Genomic DNA, 27,685 nt, shown 5'->3' with positions numbered 1-27,685 from the left:
CGCGACAGGTCGATATGGCAATCAGGGTGGGGACGCCCCGCACACCCGGTGCGGGATAGCGCGGGTGTGCGGGGTGTCCGCCCACCTCATACCACGATTGCCATGTCGACTTGTCGCGTACTACACCTACAAGACTACGCGTTTTCCAAGGAAGTAATCTGCGGTTTGCTTACATTTTATTAATCAAAATGTAAGACGATTTTCTCTAAAAATTCTAACACTGATAATATTACGATGCAGAAAATGTACTAAAACGCTTTTAACCGATTTGATGGAAGCTTGATATTGATTAGAAATAGATAAAAATTAATAAAAAAAAAAAAAAGTAATTTTATTTGTACTTATCAGAATATATTTTTTCCTTTCCTTCACCTTGAGTTAAACCTCGAAATCGAGTTTATTTTTATATTTAAAATGCAATTATAAAAACCTGAATAGTTATTAAATGTTTGACTAAATGCGGAGACCGGTGTTCGTTGGAACCTGTTGATACTATGAAGCGCCGCATCTAGTGAAACATTTATGTCGTTGTTAGCAAGGAAATTTCAAATAATAACGAAAAAAATTCTCAATAAAGTTTTTTATTTACAAATAATTAAAAAAAAAAAATACGTGACTAAGGTCACAGTAACAATTCTACAAATACAAATAGTACATCAAAGTTACAATAGGCATTACAAGCTGTACCGGAATCATGACCAGAGCATTTTATTCTCTAAGGCCGCGGATACACCTGTAAGTTTTACGCACGTAAGTAGCTTAGATGATTAACTTACGGCAAAGGGGTTTGAATATTTTAGTATTCGAACCCCTTTGACGTAATAGTTTTTTTTTATCCGACTGCGGCAAAGCCAAAAGGAAGGGTTAGGATTTTAGCAGTCTAATTATGTATGTATGTGTGTATCCAGATTCTGTGTGTTCCACCGTAGCACCTAAACTACTGGGCTGATTTTGATGAATGAGGTGTCAATCGATTCGTAGCCGCTATTTTAGAAATAAAATAAAAATGGTGGATTAGATTACGTAAGCCAAAATCTTCATCGCCCTTTAATGATGTAAACACTTTTTAAGTACATTTATAATATTAGTAAATAAAATGGTTGTCAATTAATTACGTAAGCTACTTACATGACTAAAACTTACAATTGTAATCGCGGCCTTACGTTAAAACGAACAAATTCATATAAAAAAGCCCACTTCAAAACTTAGATTATTATCGTGAAAAAATATTACAATCGCAGAAATAGCAAATATAGAGTCAATATTTGCTATGTTTGCATTCTTTTAAACATTTTCTTTGTGATATTTTGGTAAATTTTTATTACTAAAATTAATGAACTAACTTATCAACTTTTATATATAAGCATACAAACAATAAGTAAGTATATTTATCCAAATATTTATTTTATAGAAAATCAAATAAGTTTTTATTCGGGAACTTTCGAGTTGGACCGATGGTAAACCTTATCTGGTAATCTAGTATAAAAAATGAAATATAATTATAAAGTTATGAATTGTTCAATAAGTGACTTTTTAAGTTTGTATGCTCATATACAAGTATGTACCTAATAAGACATCATAACGATGTATAAGAACGCCAACACAATATCTCAACTACAGTTGTATCGAAATGAATGAGACTATTCGTGAGGTTGAATGTGTATGTGTAGAGTAGGGACGGGTACCGTTACTAACTTTTTAACGTTAGAACTACCGAAACATAATGTTACCAATACCAAGCGGTAAGCGGTATACCAATATGATTTAACGTTATATTTTATCGTTATTTAACGGTAAATGGGCATTGAGCGAAGACGCTAGTTTGTACACGCCATCATTAGATAGAGATAAAAGTATAATAACCGGTATAAGTATCGTTACTTTTACCGGTGTTAATGATGGTATCTAGATAATATTAATAGTTGGATGGGATTTATTATTTTTATCGTTACTTGTTAACTTTAACATAACAGTTTTTTCGTAAACGGTATTTTACCAAAGGTTTAAAGGTTTATTATAGGTATAAGGTTTACCAACGCAACGAAAAAAAAATACTGGTAATTGGGCCTTGCGGGAAAGTGAGAGCAACGTTGAATTCCTTGATTTTTACGTCATCTGTCACCCTTCCATAATCCGTACCCTACCTCACAAGCTGTCTCACTGAAACGGCATATCTACGTATAGAAATAATTTAAATATTTTTGCAGGAAGTATTTAAATATAAATACAATATATAATATATAGTTGGTAGAGTACACATTAATCGGTAAATGCCGCGTAAGATGCAAAATATTAATTGTTCGAAATTTCATTTTATTATTTCATAAGCTACCTTGCAAAATGTGCAACATTTGTTAAAATATATAAAACAAATTTTGCAGTGTGCCTTTTTGATCTTAGGCATATGAAAAGGTTTATAAAAACATTGCGATATACATATACCCATATCATAGACCTATATTAAAATAAGGTCTAAAACGTAGACTAGTAAAATTGTGTTATTATGATGAAGAAATATACAAGATCCTAGAAAGAAAAAGCTAGGTATATTAACAAACATTCAGCCAACAAACAACAATTTCATTCTGCTAGGCCTAAATATTTGCGATAAATAAGAGAACACAGTAAGAACATTTTACTAAAATATACGTAATCGTAAATAAGCAATTAATTATTATTATTTATTAATATAAAATCGCCAAACACAATGCCACACAAACATTTAATAAGTATTTAATTATTATATAAAATGGCCAAATTATAACGTGAAAAAAATTCAATAAATAGTACAGGGATTGCACATAAACACCTTCTGAAACCTCAATTAATTTTACTTATATTGCGTTTAATTTTAGCACCAAACTGGTAAAATAATATATATTATATTGATAGTTAATATATATTATAAAATATAAAAAATTGATATAATAAAATTTCATATACATTTGAACTTGACCTAATTAAGCAATCGTTTTTTATAAGAATTAAGATTCATATACAATTAATTTAATAAAAAAAAATTGCACAAATATAATGCACATTAATTTATGTAAATTTTAGGAATATTATTTGAATTATTTATAGTAAAGCGTTAAAAATTCTTAGTAGTATACAAGTGTCGCTTTATGTAAAACACGCAGCTATTGGAAAAATTATATACATTTACTGACTAATTTATTAAAATATATGTACATACAAGAGTTTTACTTACAGGGCAATATATTATAATGTAGGTAGATTGTGATGTTTTGTATAATATTTCATTCAATACGCATTTTGTAAAATGTATTAAAAAATATTAAATAGGAAATACAAACCGGGTACAGCTATCATTAAAGTTCGTTAACGTACCCAAATAATATTAGGTCGTACATAATATAAACAAAGTTTAGTAAAAAAACTTCCATTATTTACATGGCAGTGAGGTAAAAGTATTTTAGCTCTATTGTTTACCTGATAGAATTCATATTATTGCACTTGAAAGTATATTTTATAGGCCTGCGTGACCTAAACTTGCACTTATCCGTGACTTAAGTAATCCATTTTTACATCGTGCAATAATGAACTACTTCATTTAAGGATAAACCTTACGTGCGTGTAGCTCACACGAGCTACAAAATTATATAAATTCTATACTCGTGACTTAAGCAAGTATATATTCATTATTGCACGGCGCTATACGCTATAATAATGGGCGACTTAAGTCACACGTATTTTAATGTACTATATTAATATTAATTCTAACCTAAATATACTACGTGATTTTTCGTAATCACAGTAAAAAAGAAAATAATATTATGCTGTATACACAACAATTACCTAATCTAAAAATTTGTAATCCAGCCGTAGCTACTACTGTATTTTACCTACATATTTTACACTCAACCCAGCCTTGTTAGCCTTTCAAAAGAAAGGATAATTATTTAATGATTAAAAATTTATAATTATCACAATATAATTATAATATTGCATGATTGATAATAGAATATTCGGCCATTATAAAAGTTTATTATTTTGCAATACTTCCACTTATTTTATTCACAAAAAAACGGTATAAAATATAATATTAACAAGTAATTAGTAAAGTCAGACATTATCGATACCTACTTAGAAGATAATTTTTAGGAATATTTTACATGCCGATTATAAATAATCTTGTAAAAAAATCGCTCCAAAATCACTACCTTGATTTTCGTATCCCATAATATAAATGAACAATTGAAAAAGTTAGTGAAACGATATTTTTTTAATTTAATTCGGTAAGTATATCAAATAATATTACGTAAAAACTTTCAACTGGCCACAATTCATGTGATGTTAAAAAAATACAACTCCACAATATAAATATACGGAAAACAAAACGTCCTAACAACAATAACAGATGCCTATATTAAAAATATTTAATATTATTATGTGATTACATGTTCAATTTTATTAATATTTAATATATTTACAGAAATAATTAGCAAATAATTTGTATAAAAAAACTTGCACTAAACTAATATAAATGTCTAATCACTAGCCATGTAATTCGCAATAATCGAAAAAAATGTATTGAGGTCTTGTAAGAAATCTTTTGTTGGGGCTAATATTTGGGTATTTATTAAACATTTAAACTTATTAATAATGTACGATTCAGTGATTTGTAGAAATTCCCATAAGTGTACTCTTTTTTTTTATTACAATGTTTCAGTATTAACACCTTAATGTTATTAAGGTGTTTATACTGCAAAAGCTCTGATACTAGACCTGTTACTAAATGTAAAGTAGTAAACTGTTATTTCATAGTTCTTTGTCGTATTTATTTTAGATTTTTTCCATTTTTAATTGTGTAATTTTCAGATGTCTAACAAAACCGTGACGTAAGATATACATAAAATAAAGAATCATTTTTATTGTTTTATTAAAGAGTGTACACCTAGCTTAACATTAACTAGACCCAATATTGTGATTCCATATAAAAATTCCTGAAAAAATTATCACTATGCTTATACCAAAAATAGGGTCTAACATTAGGACTCTCTTTTGCTCCAAACAAAATTGGATAACAAATGGGACCATCCTTTTCGCGCGGATCTAAACCAGACCTTATTTCCCTTTATAAAAGTTGATTTTTATGTAAATCTTGTACTATTTTTATAAAACAAAAAATATTATACAAACAAATTTCGAGCTTCTATATTTCATTATTATGCATAAAACATCATGTACTTTAAATGTATATTTCTATATTAAAATTGAGCAAATAATATAAAAACAAAACTAGTTTAAAAAATGCGTAAGTAAAAATGCAATGAACATAGTTATTTCGATTTATATTATTCAGTCATTATTGCAGTATAGTATTATTCAAAATCGTCCTTTGCTCAAAAAATTTAAAAAGAGTTAATGCAATAAATTAATAATATGGCAACACTCAAAATAAGTATTTTCCCATAAATTGATTTGAAATATTCATTCGATCCATTTAAGACAGTTTAAGTATTTTTAAACAGATTAAACAAATATAATATTTCTAAGTATAAAACAATATTTTAACGCCCCTTTTGTTTCAGAAATGTTTTTCTAATAACATTTATTTTTTAATTTTAATTAAATGTTGCAAACCTAAAAAATCGTCATTAAAAACGACGCACCGTGTCTACATAGACGATTATGATAATGGTCAAAGTTATAATATTCGTAGTTCGAGACGCGAAATTTGGATGATGTAAAATTCAAAAAGTTTATCATTTGATCCATCTATGACAGTTTAAGTATTAGTAAACAGATTAAAAAGACATAATATTGCTAAATATAAAACAATTTTTAACACGATTTTTGTTCTAGAAATATTTTTCTAAATAGTATTTTATATTTACATTTTTTTTATCTTTAATTCAATGTTGCAAACCTAAAAAATCGTCATTAAAAACAACGCACCGTGTCTACATAGACGATTATGATAATGGTCAAAGTTATAATATTCGTAGTTCGAGACGCGAATGTCGGATGATATAAAAACAACTCGATAAGGCATTCCATTCGTCAACTTCCAGTCACAAAATATATATAGAGCACGCGGCGACAGACACACCCACCGTCGCGCCTCACTTCATACAAATAAATCGATAAATCACCCACTATTTGTTTATATAGTAAACTATATGTCTATATATTGGGTGATTTATTTAACGATTCAAGATCAGATTTTTCCTGGCGTCAACTGTAATACTAATATAATCAATAATATCTTAATAGTTCTGTACCAATTCTAGACTCGAAGAACATTCAACAACAACAAGAGTCATTTGGATAACCCCCATTCCCCCGTTTGCATAGATACTCTTTTCTGAGATTTACGTCATAGTTACAAATTATTGTTTGGTTACAGAAAGCTTAGTACAAGATCGCACGTCTCGACAAAGATGACAAATTTCGAGTATCTAACGACTATAACGTCAGAATAATAATATGTACCTAAACTCGCACTCTAAATAATAAATATATAAAGTTAGAGATGCGACTCGTAGGAGAATGTCTGGCGTGGCTGCCGCGTCGGTGTTGTGGGTGAGAGTGGTGTGGTGGGTGTCGTGGGTGTGGTGGGTGTGAAGGGTGCAGTGGGTGCGGCGGGTCAGAGCGGCGTGTCGGAGCGCGCGGGCGGCGCGGCGTCGGGCGCGCGGTCAGCGGGGTTCATGTCAATACGACCCGCCTTACTCCATACCAGCAGGTCCATGATGAACGCGAGGAACATCAGCCCGGCTGATAGTCCTGGAACAAAGTATACATGTTAATCGATTGGTCGCTATGGGTTCGATAAAATGACTATACCCTATTCACAGATTATGTCGATTATACTGTCTAGAGTCTACAAGCTGATTCTGTCCGCCAGAAGACCGCACTGGCATTCACAGCGTTAGTGAAGCCAAGAAGGTGACCCCTTTTAATTTTACAAACTACAGTAAAAGCTTTTGCCCGCGACTTCATCCACTGTAAATATAATAATAATAGCCGTTTATTTACTGAACTTCACAAAATGAAGTTTTACATGGTATTGGTATAAAACTAGTACCTAAGTCTCATTCTACAAACTAGTACATTCTTTGATAACGTTTATAACAAAAAGCTTTCTATTTAAATAAGTACCCACTTACGAATTGTTATATAACAACACTGTCCTTGTTTGTCACCTACGTTATTATTTAATATTAATATATTATACTGTAAATATACAATTTATAATAGCTTTCAAGTCATAATATACTCACCGAGGTAAAAATGCCTCAAACTGTCGCTGTCGTACGAGGCACAGCCGCCCAACAGTCCACAGGCGCGGTCCCGCAGCCGGCACGCCGCGTCCACCGCCGCGCCGAAGATGATCGGGCACGGCACGTTCCCGAACACGCCTATCGCGAACTGGATCACGCCCATCGCCATCGCTTTGTCTGCGAACAAAGACACACTAAAAACGACTCGTCTGTTTCACACCATGGTGATCATGGTAATCATACACCACACTAATATCATAGAGGACTTCGTCTGTACTGGCGTTTGATGGCGCGCGTGTGGTGCCTTTTTGGAGTGTTTTTTTTTTTTGTTAAAATTGGCCGGTTTTGTGTTTTACTGGTGTTTTTTGGTGGTGGGACTGACTGGGAAGCGCTCGAAAGGAAAGAAGCGCGTGTGTCGGCGAGTGGCACAGACGAATACTCCATACTTATATAGTTTCCCTAACTTGTAAATAACTACAAACTTGACATTGGCTAATCTGTGTAAAGCCGACGAGAAAAAAAAATATCATTGAGATTTTACACAACAGACTGAGCCACAATGACTACGGTAATTGCTTATCATGTTTACCCTATGCCATATAATCAGCCTACAGCACAGCGCCCACATCTCCGCTCATGTGGATGAACATGTCGGCCGCAAATATCGCAATAAAGGCGTATATTTGCTCTACCGCCATCGACCACAATGATGCTGATAATGGTGGGTATTGTAATGATGAAACAGCTATGGTAATGACAACCACCACGGTAATGATAAAGGTCACGGTGATTACAACTTACCATGTTTGTCTGTACATCGTATGATCAGCAAAACCGCGCCAACCTCCCCGCTCGCGTGCACGAACATGACGGCCGCAAATATCGCAATAAAAGCGTATATTTGCTTGCAAGCTCCGCCGCCGCATTCGCCCGTCACCGCAAAGCCAGTGGAAGGGTAGTCTAATGGAGTGTCATATAACCCGAACCGTTCAATGCTGGAAAGAAAGAAATTCTATATTAAGCTTTCAAATTTAGTTTTGATGGGATGATTTTAGATGATGCCTATGACTTCAACAGTGTAGATTTAGGTTTTTAAAAGTCCCGTACAATCCCGGGATGAAAAACAACCTGTGTCGCTCTCCAGACATTTGGCAATTTTTTTTCAAATTTATTTACACTTTTATAGGGTCTTTTATACTCACTTTTATAGTCTTATAGAATACTTTTATAGTCACTAAGTGAACATGTCACCCCTGTAGAATCTAAATGTATATAGAAATATCTTTAAAATATCTTACTCCCTACGCCTTAGCCCTCTTAATACCAATTTGTATATAACCATGTAAAAAATCACGTAGATCCGATACTTTTTCGCGGCATGATGAAAGGACAAACATAATTGTTTGTTGGTTTGTCGCTTTCTCATTTTTTCTTATTGTGACATCGGCTTGCGCTTTATGACAAATTGAGAATTAACAAACAGAGCAATGATAAAATCTATCTAGGTTGGAACGCGCTTGCCGAGAAGATGCTTATTCACTATTGCAGTCTTACTCACGTTTTGACAGCCTTCTCGCCTTGCAGCGTGACTTCGATGCAGGAGCAGTTGTAGTACATCCATGTGCTGTTGTCTAACTGCTTACTGCTCACACAGCCCGCCTGGCACGGCGACTGGTATGTGAAGGAATCCTAGAATAGATATTTTACCATTTATGTACTGATATAATTTGACTAGCTGACCTCGGCTTGATAGAATATTTGAAAACGTTGAAGGGGTGGAATTTCCAAAAAACCCTATAATAGGTACTTTTTCATTTTTAACTGAAAGATCAATTATAAAATTTTCATTGACAAGTAACTTGAATAAAACCAGTCAAGAGCGAGTCGGACTTGCACACAAAAGTTCCGTACCATCGTACAAGATATAACGCTGCATACTTTTTCTTTTAATTTGCATGGCAGCCATTTTGAAATTCGCCATCTTGGAGTTACCAATAAAACTAATAAAAGATTGGATACCTGTCCGCAAACTGGAGAGTATGGCGCGCCGTCGCAGTGGCAAGCATCGCTGCACGACAGGTTGGCCGCGCCGGGGGTCAGCGCACGGTAGCTCTCTTCCGGGCAACTCACGAACATTAGCACCACCATACCTGAAACAAACGACAATCAATTTATTTTCTTCTCCTTTTCCCACCTATAGCAGAGTGAACAAGAGTGAGGGAGCTCTCGGTTTGATCCTACCAGATGCTCTGTCTCACTCACCCACACTATAAATGGCAGCGGTGGTGGCGGTCGGCGCGCAGTGGGCACCAGCCGCAGGATCACCATTACTGACGTGATAATGCCTAGCCCTACCACCAGGAGACCACCCAGCCCTGGATAGCAGTCAAAACTTGCTGCTGGTCTAACTTACCCGCGCTATAAATGACAGCGGTGGCGGCGGTCCAGGCGGCTACCTGGCGCGCCGTGGGCACCAGCCGCAGGATCACTACACCTGACGTAATGATACCCAGCCCCATCACCAGGATGCCGCCCAGTCCTGGACAACAGACAACACTAACTCAAATATACAACAACGACTTTTTTATTAGGTATAAATATCATCTACTAAATTATACTATCAACTTTGATCTACTAATTATAGTCACACACTATAATGAGTAAATCAAAGTACACAACAAAAAAAATCGCACATGTTCTGTGCGTATAAAGTATTCAATTTCAAGACATGATCCAGCTGTCTTGGCGCTCGGTATAGAACAGAAGCGGGAACGAGCGTAACTCTATAAAGAAGCATTTCCTCCGCCCAGGATCCTAAGCCATTAGAGATATTGAGAACTCTCTAAACGCCTGAAAAAGGTATGGGCTGGCATAACTGCTGCCAGAGATTTTGGGCAGGTTAAGTACAAGCCTGATGTGGTCGTGAGCTGCCTCTAGATCGTCGCAAACAAGTAAGTTAATCGTAGTACCTCACCCGAGACAAGGTTGGCGTCGTGCGTGGGCAGGCGGAACTGCTGCTCCAGGTACTTGGGCAGGTAGGAGTACACGCCGCTGATGGGCATCAGGTGCAGCACTGACGACGCCGTCCGCCACATCAGGATGTCATTCGTTAGCTGTCTTTTGATTGTTGCGAAGAAATCTGAAAAGTTTTGCTGGACATTATGGGGCAAATATGACCTTGTTACAGAGAAATACAGACACTTAAATAGAGTAGGTTCCGATGTTACGGGCGTATCATGCGAAGACGCGATGTCTACTCAATAAAGAAAGTACTGAATATCCCTGCTAAGCCACGAGAGAGAGGACGACCACAATCCAAATAGTGGTCCAATGTTGAGAGAGACGTTAAATCTCTGAACATTTCATCAGTGACAACCCAGGGGGAAAAGTCCTGGCGCTTACGTAAGTACAAGGAGGCCTGACCCCAAATGAATCGGAGAGAAAAAAAGATTAGAGTGACAGGTTTAGTAAAACAAGAGACTTGACTCAGGTCTAGGCTTGCAGTATTCACACCTAGCTACAAACCATCCTACGTGTAACTAATATTCCACTTTGCCCTACAACTAAGCGTCAAAAACTGTGCTAGTGCGTACGAAAACAGTCCTTCGGGTTGGATTTAAAGTCGTTGAACTTTGCATTTTTGACTACCTTTTTGAAGAAATTTGGGTTTAGCAAACGAGAGTTACAGCAAAAACATAAGCGAGAGTTAAAAACATAAGCACCAAAAAATTAGCTTGTCTCTTTGCTATCCCAGACAGGAAAGAGACAAGCTAATTTTTGCTAGGACAGAGTAAGACTGGGGTACCAGCCAGGTAACCTCCCCGTGTGCCTGAGTGTTACGGGTCCCTTTCTGATGCGTCCGGGGGGAAGAGCACCGCTTGGGCCGGTGTACTGCGGTAACATGGTTAACAATCATTTCAGTGACACAAATTACTAAAGTCAACTATTACAATATGTACTATATTTATCATTAATTAAACTAGGACACATTCTTATCAATGTTTTGTTATTATGCTAGTGCAGTACGTCATTTTTAACCCCCGACCCAAAAAGAGGGGTGTTATAAGTTTGACGTGTGTATCTGTGTATCTGTGTGTATCTGTATATCTGTGTATCTGTGTATCTGTCTGTGGCATCGTAGCGCCTAAACGAATGAACCGATTTTAATTTACTTTTTTTTGTTTGAAAGGTGGCTTGATCGAGAGTGTTCTTAGCTATAATCCAAAAAAATTGGTTCAGCCGTTTAAGAGTTATCAGCTCTTTTCTAGTTTTCTTGTAGAAAAGAAGGTTAGATAACCGTTAGGTTCATAATATTATGTCAATTGACAAATGTCAAGCTGTCAAGATGGACGTTGCCTAAATACATAATTATTTATTTGAAAATGATGTTTTGGAAAACTCAGATACTTTAGATCGTAGGCGCGGAATAGTCCAAGAAAATCAGTTCAGCTGTTTGAAAGTTATCAGGTCTTTTCGGTCTTTTCTAGTTACTGTAACCTTCACTTGTCGGGGGTGTTATAAATTTTTAATTTACACTTGTTATTGCTTAATATTGTCAGATAGTCAAATTATAGTTGTATCATTGGATGTGATCATTGGATGCTCGCAGAAAAACTATTGTAAGTAATCTAGAGTAAAATACCTTTGAAAAAGGGATCTCTTTTCTCTGTGTTGAACTTTGGCGGCGGTGGCAGGAGAGTCGGTTTGATCTGCCGCGGGAAGCAGAACATCAACGCAGACAGAAGCACTATGAAACCCGCAATGAACACCATGCCTGGAAAGAAAAGGGTCATTACTAAATAGTTCTGGTGAGAGCATAGTTGAAATCCCACATGGCTAGTTGAAAAGATATAGCTCTCGTAACATGATTTTATTGATTTCATATAAATTGTTTTATATGAAACTAGCCGATGCCCGCGACTTCGCCCGCGTGGATTTAGGTTTTTTGAAATCCCGTGGGAACTCTTTGATTTTCCGGAATAAAAAGTAGCCTATGTGCTAATCCAGGATATTATCTATCTCCATTCTAAATTTCAGCCAAATCCGTCCAGTAGTTTTTGCGTGAAGGAGTAACAAACAAACACACACACACACACACACACACACACACACACATACAAACTTTCGCCTTTATAATATTAGTGTGATAACCAATACTAAAGATAAAAAAAAATTCAAGAAATTATAAAGTCGACAAATTCCGCGACATATATCTACGATCTAGCATTCTCTGCTAGAGTTTAGCGCATTCTGACTTTTCTGTTATCATTTATGGCGCTGTCTGCCTGTCAGCCTGTAACCTTTTTACGACACTAAGCTGATTTTGACGAAAGGTACCGAGACTCCTTGTATCCCGGAGACGGACATAGGCTAAATCAAAAAGTTTCCATGGGAGTTTTATAACTCAATTCTACGCGGACAATGTTGTCGGCATCATTTAGTATCCCATAAATAAATAACATATTACAACACATCACAAGGTATACTAGTAGGTACATTCCCAAAAAACTACAGAAATATTTTTTATATGGATCCAAAGACAATCTCCAAGTGCTTCCAACATGCTAACAATATTTACCACTTCCTGAGATCAAGTTTACAACTAGTCATATAAGTCTACCAGTATGAATTTATGGACATAATAAATATCGATTTAATATCAACTATATCTCTTGAAAATGATAAAGGACATATAAACGTAGAATGTAAAAGTTTTACGCCTCTCTGGACATGATTTACATACATAAAACTTCCTGAGGCTGTGGATAATTTTAGAATAAATTGTATAATATGTTTAGTATACTTCGAACTATTATACATTTGAAACTAACTAAACCCAAAACCAAACAAATAGATATGCTTCAGACGAAGAATAAGCGCGTAACCTTTAGAGCATTCAATTCTTTTAATAAGTTAACAATCATTTCAACCTAAAACTGATGTAACCCAAGACGAGAATCAACTCTATGAACCATCTTTGAAAATGTTTGCAACCCCGCCGGCCCCGGTAAAGAATTCACGATGCAGATAATTTCTAAAACGCATGCTATAATAAGGCCTGCATAATATGAAAAACCACTTTCATTGGTCGATGCATTTCTATTTCGCCTACATTCAAATCTCATTGGTCTTCATCCCGCGCCGCTTGCGGGATATCTCCGTATGCTGTATATATACAGCTCTATATAATATATATACTATATATATGCTGTATATAACTCAGTGAATATATTCACTGTGTTATCGACCAATGAAATCGAACCCGCAATGGGCAAAGTTGCACGTTTGCAAACGTTTTTAATCTTTTACTTTACTTTGTATGCTCGATCAACAGACGTGTCTTTGAATAGTGTACCTGTCTTAAATTATCGATGATCTAATAACCTCCTTAATTATATTATGAACTTTCCTACTAAACATTGCGAACATTCAAATACACTCACTTTTACAATTTCAAACCCATTACAATAGTTTTGATCAAACTAAGAAGTTCAATAAAACCTATTCAAGGTTTTGTTACTAATGCAAATACGTGCAGGAAAACTGTGTTATAGACTGACGGCAAAAAAAATGTTGATGATAAAATAAAATACGAAATGAACGACTCTCTCTTTGTTTATTGGAGCTATCAGCGTCGGATATGGAATATTCTAATTGGTAAACACTTACGATGAAACAAAAGATGTATTAGCTCAAAGTTCTCAACAGCTAAAAAGTGGAAGCACTGTTTTAAAGGAGTAGAGCAAAGAGAATAGAGTAGAAGAAGAGAAAGAGAGAGAAGATGTAATTGACTGATACTAGATCATCATTAAATAGTTGAAGCAAAAGTTTTAACTCAACGTCCTCAAGAAATAAAAGTGGAAACAATGTTTTAAAGAATGATAGAGTAACTCTTAATCATCTTAAAACTGATAAAGCAACAAGTGATTTTGGTAAAGTCTCAGCAAATCGTCCATGACATAACGAAAAATTACCATCCGAATCGCACGAACTTGCTATATTAAGAATACCTACTCGTAGTTTGAAATTGATCTTTGGTTAACCCTATCAATACAACTGACGTCTCTACATTACTTAAAAATTTAAACTGTTCAATAACTTTACGATAAGCAATAGTTGCAAAGCGAATATGAATAGTCTAAGCAATTATAAATGTAAATTACTCAAGAGTAATATAACTATAATTTCTGCAAATCATAGTAGTTACTTACTTAAACTTAGCCTCGGGGAATTGGCAGTACTTAATTTAAATTATATAATCTCGACAAGTACAACTATTTGAATACTATGTCACGTGCATATCTTTAGTATCTAATCCGTAGATAAAGAACTACGCGCGTTCCTTTGGATCGTTGTAAGAATACTTAATTAAGATTATAACGCCGTTTACAAAAATACCAAAACGACGATTAGTTTAAAGAAAAATCTGATAGAATAAATACATCTTAAATCGGAACATTAAACAACTCAAACGCATGATTTTGCATAATAATAATAATGTTAAACAAAAGGACGATGAAATAGTGGATATGGGGTCTGAGTTCACCAAATATATGTCCTGGTTTCGCCTCGCACCCAACACCTCGCATATCAGGTGCATTCAAATCGACTATAGTGGTTTGCATACTTTTAACTTTAATGGAAAGAGCTTTTAGTACTTTAAAGAATTTGGATAAGGTCCAAGAGTCTATCGGGATATTATCTTTATCATTCTTTCTTTCAACTTCACGCAGCTCCGCCTAACAAATTGGTTTTTCCTCGTGATGTGAGAAAGCTTTATTATTCAAATGATTGTTCACCCTCAAACGCATGATGAATACCAAAAAATGTTTCACCGTTTTCTTGTTTTAAATATTCGAAGGTTGTTTAAACACAGAGAGCATTAATCATTAAAAGAGCTTCATACAACATAAATAGTACTCAATAAACAAACAGCAAAAATAGAAAATAATAAATCGAAAGAAAACGCAGGCCCAATCAGAAACGTGTATCCTGATGATAAATCTAAACAGAAACATTTACGTGTTACAAGGTCGCCCGGTCGACGCTCAGTCAAGGGCGTTCAGTAGACACAGCAGGTACATGAGTACGAATACGATTTAAATTGTTTACGCTTTTCCAATATCGATTATTGAATCATTCTCTTCTTTTAATGCGCCCTAGTATTTCGGTGTTTTGAATCAAGAGGATGGTGCGAGGCGACCGAAAATCAAAGAGAAACCTGAAGTTGAAGATAGGGTACTGAAAGTTAATCCCGAAACGGAGAACAACGAGCAACCTCTTGACATAGAGCGTGGAGACGAAGGTCAACACGGAACCGGTTTAAAAGTAAAAGTGAGCAAGGCGGCGGTCGCGTGTCCACCCACTAAATCCTCATTACGGGCGTCGATGGCATAATTGTCGGCAACAGGGCAGCCTTGGCCGTGACCGTGTAGATAGAGCGCTTATTTTAGTCGTGGTGACGCGGCGTGATGTAACGCATTATGTAACGTCGAGCATGCGCGGGACCGTGACGACGCAGCGGCTCGCCCGAGAAAAAGCGAAAGCCGAGTGAAAATTGCACTCGCCGTCCTCCATATCGCTGAAACGCATGCACTAGTCGCGTAGCACTGACGCAAACTAAAAAGTGAGAACTGTCGCCTCAAAACTGTATCGACAACCTCAATAGCGACATGAAGATGAAATTTACTCTCAGTCACGAATTAGATTGCTATTGGCTATCTGTAACGATAACACCTATTCTCATCCTTTTTTTCCCGATGAATCATTATCAAACACCAAGGCACTAAAACGAATGATTTTTGTAATCGCAATATGGCAATATTCTATAGAATTCTTGTTAATTTATACATAGTACGATATGATGTACATTCGAAGCAATTCTTTATTAAATATTTTTCTTTGATCTTGAATGATCTTTAATAATCCAAAACGTGTATTAAAAAGGCTGTTACATTTGTTGGAAAGCCGTATGATATCAGAGATTACCGATAAAGATAGAAATATAAATAGAATCATGCGGCGATTCATTTGAACCACACAACTTTGTAGAGTAGCCTTTGCGATAGCGAACATAATAAAAAATTGAGCCCAAAATTGTTATGTAAACGGAGAAATTTATGCACGAGAAAAAACTTATGACGATGATAATGCAGTTACTTAATAGTAACATAAAGAACGATAGGAGATAACAATGTATGGATTCAAGAATTCATAAAGGTGGCACTTAGGGAAATAAAAGTGTCATTAAAAAAAAGCTTATTAAAATTCCAGGTTCCATTGACAAGCATACGGCTCTCGAACAATAAGGAAATACGCGGAAACCATTCAATGAGTATTTGCGAATTCAGTTTATCGCTAGTCAAAGCACGCCTGACGCAGTTTTCTACCGTGACAAACACTGTTTCAAAATAAATATTAAGGAAATCCGAACCGTGCCCTAAAGGTATTAAGGACTCGATTGTTTGAAGTCAGTTGCAAATTTTACACAGTGGCCACTTGCACGCATCCGCTTAGCAGTTTTGTCACGTGCATGCTTTCTTCGTGAATTTTGCGCGCAAATCTGAGCCAATGCCTGAGTAACGGTAGCTGCCAGTTCCGCGATGTGTGTACGCAGGAATTCCAGCTCCTAAACCGAACAGTGGTAATATTACAATGGGACATTACCGCGGCCTCTCTTCAATTCTGTTGCTCCGTCAAAGAAGCAATAACATCCAGGATGTGGAACGTTTACTGTTGAAAGTCAACTTGTGGGTTGCGGTACAGTTGAAATGCAATAAAGTAAGTAAAGAATGAAAACATTCTGGAAAACAAAACCAGAAGTGTTTTAAATGAAATATCGGTTCAAAAACATTTTAAAGACGGTAAACATGTCGATGGTGAGCGTAATTTATCACCATGTCTTAGTACTATGGTATTCATTGCGTTTCTTTTTGCACAAAGTATTGCCAGTGCGAACAATAAACGGCTCGCGTGAAACGGAGTGCATTGTGGTGTTGGCGGGTTGGCGCAACACTGTTTCAAAGGAGATATAATTAGTCTTATGTTTTGTCGGTTGGATTAAGCACGCCAACGATAAGTAAATTCTATAAAAAACCTACGCCATACATAATACATATGATACAAAATGTTAAATCACTTATTACTTGAAGCTTGAACACGCGATGAGTAAGATTACGTTGCTAAAAACAAAACAAAAGCCAGACATTGGTAATTACAGGAGCAGCTATTAATAAAGCACAGACGATTTAAGTTGCACTAGAAAAAGTAAATAAAGTCACGCTTCATGATCTTTATTTTTGTCTAATTTTCTAACCAGATAATAATAAAATCTACTTTTTAAATAATTTCAACTCCGGCAAAGAAAAGTTTTTGCAACACAGGAAAATCACTACCCATATTATAAATGCAGAAGGGTGCTTGTTTGTTAGTTTGTCCTACAATCACGTCGCAACGGATCGACATGATTTTTTGCATGGGTATAGTTAAAGACCTGGGGAGTGACACGGGTTACTTTTTATCCCGGAAAATCCGGGATTTTTAAAACCTAAATCCACGCGGATGAAGTCGCAGGCATCAGTTAGTAGAAAATAATTATAATTAGAAACCAACTCACCAAGCCACCAAGCACCAACCCATCTTGGATCACTGTACTCGTACTCAGGGTTTGCGAGGGGATCAACGTATACTCTCGTACACAGGGCTCCGAGGAGGAACCCTAGCGCCGGTCCAATTACTCTTGTCCCAATTGTGATAGCTGAAATCAAAGAAGATCTAATTTTACTCAATTATAGGAAACCATGCGTTTTTGATGGATACTAGGATTCTAAGCTTCAAAGTTTGGAACATCGGCAGAGAGTTGCCTAAATCGAAATTCAAAAAAAGGACTCTATTTGTAGTCTCAGAAATCAACTTTAAATAATTTACGATAGGTACTGAATACTGATTTCTGAACCGAATGCCACAAATACTAAATTACTGTTTTCATTAATTTAATGAATAGTAAAACTTGTCACAAGATAATTTTTACGATGGAATCACTTGATTGTTCCGCTGAGATAAAATTTAATATTCTACATGCCATTTAAGTGTACGTTCAACGTAAATAAAACAGATGGTATGACCAACATTTATGTAACGCAGGCTCATTTTCGCAACGAGGACCCAACTACACTGTATCGAATGAAACATGCAATGCAAGCCATCAATCGCTTTGCATGCTACGAAGATTGAATTAATTCAAGGAAATGCATTATTGGTGAGACGACTCGGTAAATATTAATGGCTGTAATGAACAACTCGGAGGCTGATATTATGTAAATTGATCTGGATACTGGTACGCATAATGGAGTCGGTGCCGATTATCTCAATAGACTTACAAGCTAGGAAGGCTAATTGTAGAACATTGAACGCACGGCGTCAAATCATCGCAGGAATTACGGCCGTCTAAAGAGCTCGTTAAACAACAATATCGCAGCAAGCAACGGGCGAATTCCGACCGACAAACTCCTAGATTTAGAGCTACATCTCATACGCCCATAATCTCCTAGAGTAATCAATAAAGACCAGCGCCTTCGAAGGGAGAATAAAATAATTGGGGGGGTCGATGACTGAATAAATATCTGTCCCAGTTTTTCGAGTTAAATTGAAAGTTAAAATAAAAAAAATTACAAAGAACCGCCATAGGGTGAGTGACCGAAAAACAATCAAGTACTTAGGTCCGAAATGTAATCTTTCGCCGAAATCGCCTGCGACGCTTGCCAAAAATCGAATCGAGCTCGTTTGGCTTACGCGCACTACGGCGAAGGAATATAAAATATACGATCACATTATCATCGTACGTCTCTGTAATGAATAATGGTCTGCAAGAACCGTTCTTCAAAAAACTCCGCGGCTTACTGCAGTTTTTAATCATAAGTACTCTTAAATGCGTACCAAAGTATCTGAAATTGCATCGACTGAACGGTTAAGTGGTTGTGTTTTAATTTTATTTTAATTAAAAATTAAAATTGTCTGCACAAGATTTGCATTCTTCGTAACTTTTGGTATCTGTTTCACCGTACACACCGGTTCCGCTAAATCATTAAGAACATTCAGGCGCTGACTACCTCTGAATAGCACGCAACACTGTCGAAAATGACGAAAAGCGTCATTAAACTTATTCTTAACTTGTTTAACAACTGAATTAGGGACCGGTAATGGAAATGTATCAGTTCATTTACTTCACTCGCAGAAATGCAATTTACTGTACTATATTATGGATGAAATTGAAAACTTAATCTTGTTTCAAAATAAATGCTGTAATTTCACACTCAAAAAAGTTCATCAGTTTATTGGTAAGATTCATTAGATATTGTGTGTTATTCCAGATAATTTTAGTTTATAAATAACTGTTTTATACTAAAGGATTCAAATTATGTTATTAATACCTAATAGTAGTAGTAGGAAGAGTAATATTTAGAGCTAACAAATACAGATCCTTTATGTTTTCTTTATTTTAATTTTATCGATTATAGAGATGAATCATTTCGAAAACTAAAAATATAAATTTAGAATATAATACATTAGGATTTAATCAATTAAATCTGATGTTCTCATCTCTTGTTATATTAACATAAATGCAAATAATGTACACATGTAAAAAGATTAACAAGAAAACAGAATATCTTCAGAAGGTCAGGAGTCAAAGCTATAAAATCTTTATGGACGCAAGGAATCGTCAGTTCAATGCACTATAGACGAGAAATAGTTTTAGGAAGGATGACTAATTCCTTTCCATAACACGCGAATGGATACAAGACAGTTTCAATGAACCCACCTGAGCAAATATTTAAACTTCATGACAGTTGTGTAAAAATATCACTGGATGATGCATTTGGCATGATAAAGACCAAGGAAAGATATATTTTCATAAAGCGCTGTCGACAACAATTAAAACTATTCATTAATTGCGATTCAAAAATTATACATGGAGGAATAATGCTAGGAGTCTCATGGACTGAATTTCGCACCAATGTCTCTATACTCCAAGAACTCGGCCTGTAAGAGAATGCTTTAGGATAAAGCCGCCCTTGAACCCTTTGTACGTTTTTTCTGTATCTTGTATGCGATAAAGATGTATGTAATGGGCGTGTGCAATATTATATTTTTAATATTATTATTTTTTTTGTAATATTATAAAAAGATTTCTAATTTAGTAAAATTAATAAATAAAGATACAGGCATCAAACTGCACTAGAGCAAATCCACTACAAGGCACGCTGCCAAAAAATCAAGCGTAGTATTGAAAATAAAATAATTCCAACTAATCGTGCGAAATGTTTGTAATCTAATCTATCTGAAGTGGGGAAACTGACCTACACCAAATACCGCAACAAATGATTACAAGAGAAACACGATAAGGCAAAAAGTTGCATAAGTGCACATTGCATTCGATTCATGTAGGTAACAAGTGAATGGCAATCGCACTAATATCACAGATAATATGACGCTAGCTATAACGGCACTTACGATTTTGTGAGTAACGGTTTTGTGCAAAACAGTTAATTACGTTGATAAAACAAGACATAATATTGTAAACTAGCTGATACCCGCGACTTCGTTCGCGTGGATGTAGGTTTTTTTAAAATTCCCATGGGAACTCTTTGATTTTCCCGGATAAAAAGTAGCCTATGTGCTAATCCAGGGTATAATCTACAGCCATTCTAAATTTCAGCCCAATCCGTCCAGTAGTTTTTGCGTGAAGGAGTAACAAACATACACACACACACACACACATACATACAAACTTTCTCCTTTATAATATTAGTGTGATTGAACTGTTCATGCGTAATAAACTATATAAGAAACTAGAAAATTGAAAAATTAACAACGTTATGTCACACATTACTTTATAATAATTTCAAATGTCTTTAGTTTGTATAAAAAAAGTTTTGGGAAATATGGGCGTAATTCCAATCGTCGAAATTTTCACTTTGCAATTTTTGACTAAAAAATATTGTCAAGCAAAATTCAGTGTCCCGGCCTCTCGGGGTGAGGTGTGGTTAAAGGGAAAGGGTGACACGCACAGATAACGTTATTTTCTTCATCTATTGAAACAGCACTATTTTAGGCTCTACACTCCAACGTGTTGTCGCTTCCATGAAAGCCCCTCTTAATATAAGATTTAACATTACCACAAGTGTAAATTAAAAATTTATAACACCCCCGACAAGTGAAGGTTACATAACTAGAGAAGAGCTGATAACTTTCAAACGGCTGAACCGATTTTCTTGGATTGTAGCTAAGAACACTCTCGATCAAGCCACCTTTCAAACAAAATAAAAACCAAATTAAAGTCGGTTAATTAGTTTAGGAGCTACGATGCCACAGACAGATACACAGATACGCAGATACATACGTCAAACTTATAAGGGTCGGGGGTTAAAAACTGTCAACTTTTAGTTTATGTATACTTCAGCCATAATGCACTTACAGCGCAAGACGCAAGTAAAAATAAAGCAACAAATCCCAAGACGAGAGAAGTGAGTGAGACAAGTGTCGTTAAAATAACGATCGAATGAGCTGAAATGGCCACATCCCGCCTACTGACACAAATACACAAGTTACGGAAGTGCAGGGTTACCGATCAAAGGGATTACAGCGTCGTTATCATAACTTTTTTCTTTTACCAAGTAAAAGCTTATAAGAACCGTGATAGCCTAGTAGTTAAGACATCCGCATTCGGGAGGTCGAGGGTTCGATCCCGGGCACGCACCTCTAACCTTTTTGAGTTATGTGTGTTTTAAGCAATTAATTAATGAGCGTAGCGAGGGCATCTAGAATCCTGAGTGAAGCACGGGGTTTAGGGGTGCCCAAAACTAAGACAGCATTATCCCCAAGTTGAATACTCTGCTTTTCACACCTGGCAAGACAATAAAATCAAAATTTTCGTATGCTTAAATAGGTACCTTCCTATTTGTCTTTATCTGGGAGCAAATCGTTTAATTATTATAATTATAATCGTTAACTTGTTTTAACGGTGAAGGAAAACATCGTAAAGAAAATTGCATGTCATAATGTTCGCAAAGGTGCGCGAAGTCTGCCAATCCTCAATTGACCAGCATGGTAAACTAGGGCCAAACCCTTTTCGTTCTAAAAGGTGATCTGTGCTCAGTAGTGAGCCGACGATGGGTTAGTTATACTGATGATAATGATAACCATTTATTTATTATGATGAACCAGTCACAAATTCTCAACATGAAATAAATATTGTCTCACGCCAGAATTTGAGCGGCCACTGTTGCCAGATCATATTTGTCGGAGTCCAATGTTAAGCTAAAAACTTTATTTTAGAATCATTCTGAGTGGGTGGAGGTTTCAAAGAATCGTTATAATTGGTAAATCCTTTGAAAACCACAAACTAAAAGAGTTATGAACAAATCCTAATAATACCGGGTATAAATACGAAAGTGTGTTTGTTTGTTGGTTTTTCCTTTAACTTATCATGCCATAAAAATTATAACATCGGATTTCTTGCATGAATATAATTTAAGACATGGGGTAACATAGGCTACTTTTTAACAGACTTCAACCTAAAAGGAGGTGGTTCTCAACGAAGCCCATTTTTTCGTGCCGGAAAATTATATTTTTTTTTAAAGTAATATACGATTCTATGACAAGTAGCGGGTATCAACTAGTCACATATAATCCACTAAGACCTTTTAACATTGTATGACAATAATTCTTAGGATGCACTCTATGCACACACATTTTATGAAGTAACATCGTCACGCATGCGCGCTGCAGTGCTAACTTAAGACATACGCAGAATTACAATCAACTATGCAATGATCTGCGACCGAAATACTAAAGATATTTAATTTTAGAACCTTCACAGTACATACATCTTAACTAGACTTTGCCCACATCTTCGTCCGCATAGATTACACTTTTTAAAACATCCTGTAGGAAGCCTTCGTTTTACCGGAATTGAGAGAAGTTTATTCGTAGTGCGCTCCAAACTAACGTAATTTGAATCTTTTGAATACTAACCAATAAAACTCAATGAAATTATGTAGATGCGTTCTTGTATCTATGTGTGTGGTTTTCCACATTTCTATTAAAATATTCAGTTTCAAAGTTACACAGTTTCAAGAATGCACATAGTGTATATAAATCTTTAAACCCGTCTAACTTTAAAACAAGTTACACTGATCTGGCAAACCACAAACACAGGACATTAGTTTCTATAACGTGCCTACAAAATTTCTTAGCTGCTCAATTCTTGCAAACTCGGCTGCTTCAAATGAAAATGAAACTACGTTTGTATAGAGCTGGTGTCGAAGAGTTCTCTGTTAAGCCTAGACCGCTACCTGCCGGCGAAAGTTTTATCAAAACCTGGCGAAGTTGCGGTCTTAAAATATACCTACGTAACATACGTTGCGTAAAATAGAACGATCGAAATGTTAAAGATCATTTTTAACCCCCGACCCAAAAAGAGGGGTGTTATAAGTTTGACGTGTGTATCTGTGTATCTGTGTGTCTGTGTATCTGTGTATCTGTGTATCTGTGTATCTGTGTATCTGTGTATCTGTGTATCTGTGTATCTGTCTGTGGCATCGTAGCGCCTAAACGAATGAACCGATTTTAATTTAGTTTTTTTTTGTTTGAAAGGTGGCTTGATCGAGAGTGTTCTTAGCTATAATCTAAAAAAATCGGTTCAGCCGTTTAAGAGTTATCAGCTCTTTTCTAGTTTTCTTGTAGAAAAGAAGGTTAGATAACCGTTAGGTTCATAATATTATGTCAATAGACAAATGTCAAGCTGTCAAGATGGACGTTGCCTTAATACATAATTATTTATTTGAAAATGATGTTTTGGAAAACTAAAAATCCAAATACTTTGGATCGTCGAAATTTTTAATTTACACTTGTGTATAACATAACAGGCCTAAATACTAAAATAGTGCAAGCGGCTTGCAGCGCATCTGACACATTTCGTAAACTAACAAACGCACGCGCATCTCTTAATAAATCGGCTGAAATATAAACAAACAACTATAGGATGCCCGCGACTTCGTCCGCGTGGATTTTGTTTTTTAAAGATTCCGTGGGAATTGTTTGATTGTCCGGGATAAAAAGTTGCCTATGTCAATTACAGGGACGCAAGCTACCTCGGTACCAATCATACAAATCGGATAAACGGATAGGTTTTTGGGAATCCCTTGGGAACTCTTTGATTTTCCGGGATAAAAATAGCCTGTGTCCGTCCCCGGGTTATAAGCTAACTATGTACCAAATTTCATCAGAATCAATTAAACTGTTGGGCCGTGAAAAGGTAGCAGACAGACAGACAGACACACTTTCGCATTTATAATATTAGTATGGATAAACAATGGTATTACGCAATGCCTGGTTAATGAATAAAATATTGCAACATTAGTATAACACTTCAGCTCTTAAATAAAATTAATATCAGATATGGGCTTAGAAATAAGAATAATAACGCCGGATAAAGAAAACCGGCCAAGAGCGAGTAAGACTCGCGCATCGAGGGTTCCGTGCTCGGGTATTTTTTTTCAACATTTTGCACGATAAATTAAAAACTATTATGCATAGAAAAAAATAAAATTTGAAAATTGACTACTAATTTTGTTCATGAACACATTTTAATTTATTTTTTGTGATATGACCACAAATTCACGGTTTTCGGATTTTTCCCTTTACTTGCGCTGTACCTAAGACCTAGCTTCCTGCCAAAATTTCATGATTCTAGGTCAACGGGAAGTAGGTACTTATAGGTTTTCTTGACAGACACCACGGACGGACAGACAGATAGGCAACACCTGTTTTTCGTACTGAATACGTTCAGAAGCCATATTACATACATAAGCGTGTGGAAGTCCCTGCAAGAGACCTATGTCCAGCATTGGACGTCTATCGATTGATGATGATGATGATAACATACAGTAATATAATACATAGTTACATACAGTTCAAGTTATATTCGGGAATAAAAAAAATCTACTCAAGTACCTACCTAGTTACATACTTGTATGTATTACACTGCATTATAATACGATTGTTCTCAAGCAGTGCCAACTATCGATAAGAAAAGTACGGGGTCAGTAAGATCAAATAGGACGATAAATAACTCAAGTAAACAATACAATTTACTACTGCACTCAACGGTCCGAGAAGACTTTTATATTATAGCTGTTCGGAATATTTATTTGAATTTAAGTAATCAATTTATCTATTTATTAATCGAAGAAAGTCCAAGCTATAAATCTAATTTAGGTCAGTACAATATTGACGCTAATTGATTTCAATTATTTGTAAACCTAGTAATATCATAGTTAAAACATGTTTAGTAACATTGTGTGAATACATAACATCCACAGGATTTGAATTATTAACTATACAGTGTAATATAACGGACGGAACATATGTCTATGTGACTGTTTGTAATAATAACCCACTGGCAGTTATTATGTTTTAACCGCAAAGGCAAACACATGTTGGGTGACCTTAGTTTTTACAGTTTACGCAAGACAAAAAAAATGTGATGGGTTATAATGAATAATCTCTCTAAATTTTGATTATGGACCTTGGTCTAACTGTTAGACCAAAGTCCATAATCAAAATACTTCGTGAAACAAAGCCTTTTTATGTAGAAACGCACAAGCGATGTAAGGATAGGACGCGCTGTTTACAGTGAAATAATAAAAATACATAAAAAAAAGAGAACCTCTTCCTTTTTTGGAAGTCGGTTAATGAAGGAAAAATCGAACTTAGATATTTTAAGCACCGGACTAAGCCGTTCGCTCACATATCCGAGAAGTTATCTGTTACTCGCTTATGCCCGCGACTTTATCTGCGTGGACTACAGAAATTTCAAAACCCTATTTTACCCTCTTAGGGGTTTTAACTTCCAAAAATCTTTTCTTAACGAATGTCTAAGTCGTAATAGTTTATCTGCGTGCCAAACAGCCGAATTCGTCCAGTAGTTTGAGCTGTGCGTTGATGGATCATTCAGTCAGTCGGGCAGCCACATTTTCCTTTCATATTTTTATGATTTGCTTGCCATTTAAATTAGCTAAAGTAAAATAGATGAAACGTTACGTTAGGCAATATAATCGTAATCTCAGAATACATAATAGTACAGGTCATAATATAACGATTGATCGAAAATCAATGAAAACCGAAAATTTCGTGATCGCGTATTAAAGCTTAATAGAACTGAACGCTATGAACATGTCCAAGAGAGATATATTTGGATACCTTATTTGGTCGTTGCAGCTAACATGGACATTGTCTCTCCCGTAAAACGAGTTTGGCGAGTTCGAAAAAATTACCATCAGAGATATAGCGCAGAAAATAAGATACTCGTTACAGAAAATTATTCTGCAATGTATGAGACCAGATGCATATGGTACAGAACCAATTTTTACAGCAAAGTTTCGTTAAAAAATTAAAGTAGAGTATCTTTTATTTTAGTTTTTATAGCTCAGTTAAAAATACCTAAAATTTCTAGTAATCCGAAGTCAGTGTGCACATTTTTTTCCAAAAATACACTGGTTAGTAAAGCAGATTTTACTGCGGAGAACCAGGAAGAAAACCCAATATTTCTACTTCATAATTATTATGATCAACTCATCGCCGGTCCACTACTAAGCACGGATCTCTTACAGAATGAGAAGGGTCTGCTACGCTAGCCAGTTGCGGATTGGCAGACTCCACACACCTTTCAGAACATTGTGAAGAACTCTCAGGCGTACAGGTATCCTCACGATGTTTTCCTTCGCCGTTAAAGCAAGTAATATTTAATTGCTTCAACGCACATATCTCCGGAGAGTTAGAGGTGCGGAACCCCCGACCTCTTCAATAGAAGGCCGACGTCTTAACCACTAAGTTACCACCGCAACTTTTACCCAAGGCAGTGAATAAATTAAATACCTAATTATAAGCTTGGTGTCGGTAATAGCGCTCGAGACGCTGCACGCATAAATCGATACTATCGCAGTACTGTGCCTAGTATGAGGTTTTACAACTCACCAACGTTGATCGAATTCGAGCATCGAAACACTTCAGCGATAAAATAAAATGGACTTTAATTACCTTATTTTAAAACTCAAGTTCGTCCACACATCTACAGCTAGAGTTCCAAATGGAAAACTTGCAAAATTAAAATCGGTGGTATAGTGCATATATTTTGATACCACACTCGAAATATTTGCTCTATGTGTCAACAGTAATGTCAACAAGTGTAAATTAAAAATTTATAACAACCCCGAAAAGTGAAGGTTACAGTAACTAGAAAAGAGCTGATAACTTTCAAACTGCTGAACCAAGCGATTTAGCGTTCCGGTAGGAACCAATGGAGTATGGGTTTAATGAAAACTGCCATACCCCTTCCAGCTTAGCCCGCTTCCATCTTAGACTACATCATCATTTACCAT

At 35.8% G+C, this 27,685-nt stretch overlaps 1 protein-coding gene and 1 long non-coding RNA gene across 5 annotated transcripts in view; one reads left to right on the top strand and one right to left on the bottom strand.

Moving 5' to 3' along the window:
* Positions 1–1,104: 1,104 nt before the first annotated feature.
* Positions 1,105–27,685, bottom strand: part of LOC123878069 (solute carrier organic anion transporter family member 74D) — an 87,547-nt gene continuing 60,966 nt past the window's right edge. For all 4 annotated transcript variants that reach the window (XM_045925115.1, XM_045925135.1, XM_045925105.1 and 1 more), the window contains 9 exons: positions 17,863–18,003; positions 11,890–12,021; positions 10,222–10,386; positions 9,661–9,786; positions 9,267–9,397; positions 8,806–8,936; positions 8,049–8,242; positions 7,248–7,424; positions 1,105–6,750 (listed from right to left, as the gene is read on the bottom strand). In XM_045925115.1, coding sequence (XP_045781071.1) covers positions 6,614–6,750; positions 7,248–7,424; positions 8,049–8,242; positions 8,806–8,936; positions 9,267–9,397; positions 9,661–9,786; positions 10,222–10,386; positions 11,890–12,021; positions 17,863–18,003 — 1,334 coding nt within the window. In that variant the 3' untranslated portion in view covers positions 1,105–6,613. The remainder of the gene's footprint in view (positions 6,751–7,247; positions 7,425–8,048; positions 8,243–8,805; positions 8,937–9,266; positions 9,398–9,660; positions 9,787–10,221; positions 10,387–11,889; positions 12,022–17,862; positions 18,004–27,685) is intronic.
* On the top strand, positions 1,508–27,423 carry LOC123878108. Its single transcript, XR_006798753.1, has 3 exons — positions 1,508–1,622; positions 13,598–13,604; positions 27,262–27,423. It is a non-coding gene; the product is annotated as an uncharacterized LOC123878108 (long non-coding RNA).

Source organism: Maniola jurtina, chromosome 2 (assembly GCF_905333055.1).
Source record: "Maniola jurtina chromosome 2, ilManJurt1.1, whole genome shotgun sequence".
Classification (NCBI taxonomy): domain Eukaryota; kingdom Metazoa; phylum Arthropoda; class Insecta; order Lepidoptera; family Nymphalidae; genus Maniola; species Maniola jurtina.
The sequence above is the reverse complement of the archived record's forward strand: the minus strand, read 5'-3'. Positions and strand labels throughout refer to the sequence as shown.